We start from the raw sequence: 2,182 nt of genomic DNA on the forward strand, positions 1-2,182 counted from the left end.
GCTGGCAGGTGGCTCTCCCGGGCCCAGCCGCAATGGCGGTTTGCACTTGTGCCAGCTCGTGAGCAGCCTGTTCATGGTGCCCTGGTCAGTGATGCCACGCAGCTTCTCCCGCTCCTCCCCAGCGCTGTCGCTGGGGCCGGGTGCATCCATGGCAGCGGGGGCCGCGGCCAGCGTCCCGTGGGTGTGGCCCAGCTCCAGGTCCTGGTTCATGGCCTCGAAGAACTGCTGGATGCAGACCTTGGCGAAGGCCTTGGCGTGCTCCGTGCACGTCTCATCGAAGAGCTTGCGCTCGATGTTGATGTAGTGGGACCAGTACTTGCTCTTGAGGAAGGCGGCCTGAGTGAAGCAGGGCCGCACCGAGCGCACCACAAATGCCAGCAGCGTGGTCAGCAGCACGAAGGACCAGCCCAGCGCCTGCGGGGAGAGCGGGCTGTCAGCCAGTGCCAGGCTCCTGCCCTGCACCTGCCCAGACCCCCAGCACTTCTGTGCCAGGGCCTTTAGAGAAAAGAAGATTCACTTCTGGGCCTCTGTGTCCTTGACTGAAAAGGGCATAGACACACCCATCTAATGGCAGCAGGTCCCGTGGGTGGCACGTCCACCTGCCCGCCCACTCAGTGCACGGCGTTAACTCAGTAGACCCTGGACGTGGGCTGCCCGGGTCTGACTCTGTCTCGTCTGCTTACTAGGCGGCCAGGAACAAAGCACCTGGCTTCTTTTTGTCTGTTTCTCTCCCTATAAAATGGGCGGCGGGGAGCAGCTACGCGCAGGGGTGCCGTGAGGACTGGACAGTCTAGTTAGCACAGTGTCTGCTTCAGGGCCAGGAGCTGTTGGCCGTTATTGTTAAGTCAATAGCCCTTGCTGGCTGTTTCTTCCTTCAGGAAGCCCTCCTTGACCACCATTGTGGCCCTTCCTCCTCTGAGTCCTGTGCCTCTCCTTTGGTTCTCGGTACTGTTACCAGTGCCAAGTGACACCTCCTCCGTGTAGGCTCTGAGGCCACAAAGACAGACGAGACAAGTGCTCAAACTCTGCTGAAGAGCACCAGGCACCCGGGCTTGGGCTCCACTCTGCAGTAACTCACCATGGGCACAGGCCAGGATATTCCCCAACCTGCGCTCGGGGTCAGGCGCCCAGGTGCACAGAGGAGTGTAAGGGCAGACCAGAAAGGAGGGCGTGGCAGTCGCCGGGTGGGATGCTGCAGAGCTTGTGCTGGCCGGGAGGGCATGCCACGCTGCTCAATAGCAAACGTGGAAATGTCTGGGTTTTACATGATGCCGACCAACCTACACGTTGGATTTAGAATTCAGTCTCCAAAGACCAAATGACACGTCTATGAGCCAGACACTCTGTGGCCTCTGGGGGCCCTTTCAGCACATGATGCGACCATTTATGGTCGGGTGGAGGGACAGCTGCCCAGGCCCTGAGGCTGGGGGGATCGGACAGGTGTCCATGGGAGACGAGGTGTGGTTTGGGAAGGAAGAGAAGCAGAGTTCTGTCTGGGTCCTTGGAGTGTGAAATTCACCAGGGACATCTGGGTGGGGGTGGGGGTGGAGGCCTCGGAAGAGGAGTGTCTGGGCTGACCAGCGAGACCCAAGCTCTCTGGACTTGCCAGAGCACAGCCCTCGCAGCAGGCCCCGCCCCGCCCCCTCTCCATGTCAGCCCCGCTCACTGACTGCAAGGGCTCGCTGCCCGGTGGTCCACGAAGTCACATCCCAATACTGCATCTTCCCCACCTGCACGCACCCCTCCAAGGCACCCTGGCCCTCAGCTCTCGCTCCCTGAGCCGGCGGCCCCAGCTGAAAGCATTTGCCAGGGAAATGTACTCAAATGGCCCAGCATCCACCGGCTCACCACTGGTGAGGCCTGGAATTAGAAAAGGATGCAAATTCCCCCAGCTTCCCAGCCTGGGACTCAGGAGGATGTGGGGTCCACTCTGGGAACTTAGGGACAGGCTGCTCTCCAGAAGCTCTGGGCAGAGGGAGCCATGGCTCTTTCTCCAGGTGGCCCCGGCTGAGGAAGGAAACCTGCCCTGCCTCCTGTCCCAGCTGGGAAAACACGCCCCCCCTTGGAGAGCCATTTGAGGGGAAGTCTCGTTCTGAGAGGTGTGGCTAGGCCCCCCCAGGGACCCTGGTCTGTCCCGAAGCCATGCGGCCCCCTCACCTGGGAGATGCAGCGCAGGGAGAGG

The 2,182-nt window shown here is 61.3% G+C and overlaps 1 protein-coding gene across 1 annotated transcript in view; it reads right to left on the minus strand.

Annotated features, from left to right (window-relative positions):
* Window positions 1-2,182, minus strand: part of CALHM1 (calcium homeostasis modulator 1) — a 4,039-nt gene that overhangs the window by 1,029 nt on the left and 828 nt on the right. The window contains exons 2-3 of the mRNA XM_006166396.2: window positions 2,158-2,177; window positions 7-414 (exon numbers count right to left, since the gene is read on the minus strand). Of these exons, the coding sequence (XP_006166458.1) occupies window positions 7-414; window positions 2,158-2,177 (428 nt within the window). The remainder of the gene's footprint in view (window positions 1-6; window positions 415-2,157; window positions 2,178-2,182) is intronic.

Source organism: Tupaia chinensis, unplaced genomic scaffold (assembly GCF_000334495.1).
Source record: "Tupaia chinensis unplaced genomic scaffold, TupChi_1.0 Scaffold144255_1, whole genome shotgun sequence".
NCBI lineage: Eukaryota > Metazoa > Chordata > Mammalia > Scandentia > Tupaiidae > Tupaia > Tupaia belangeri.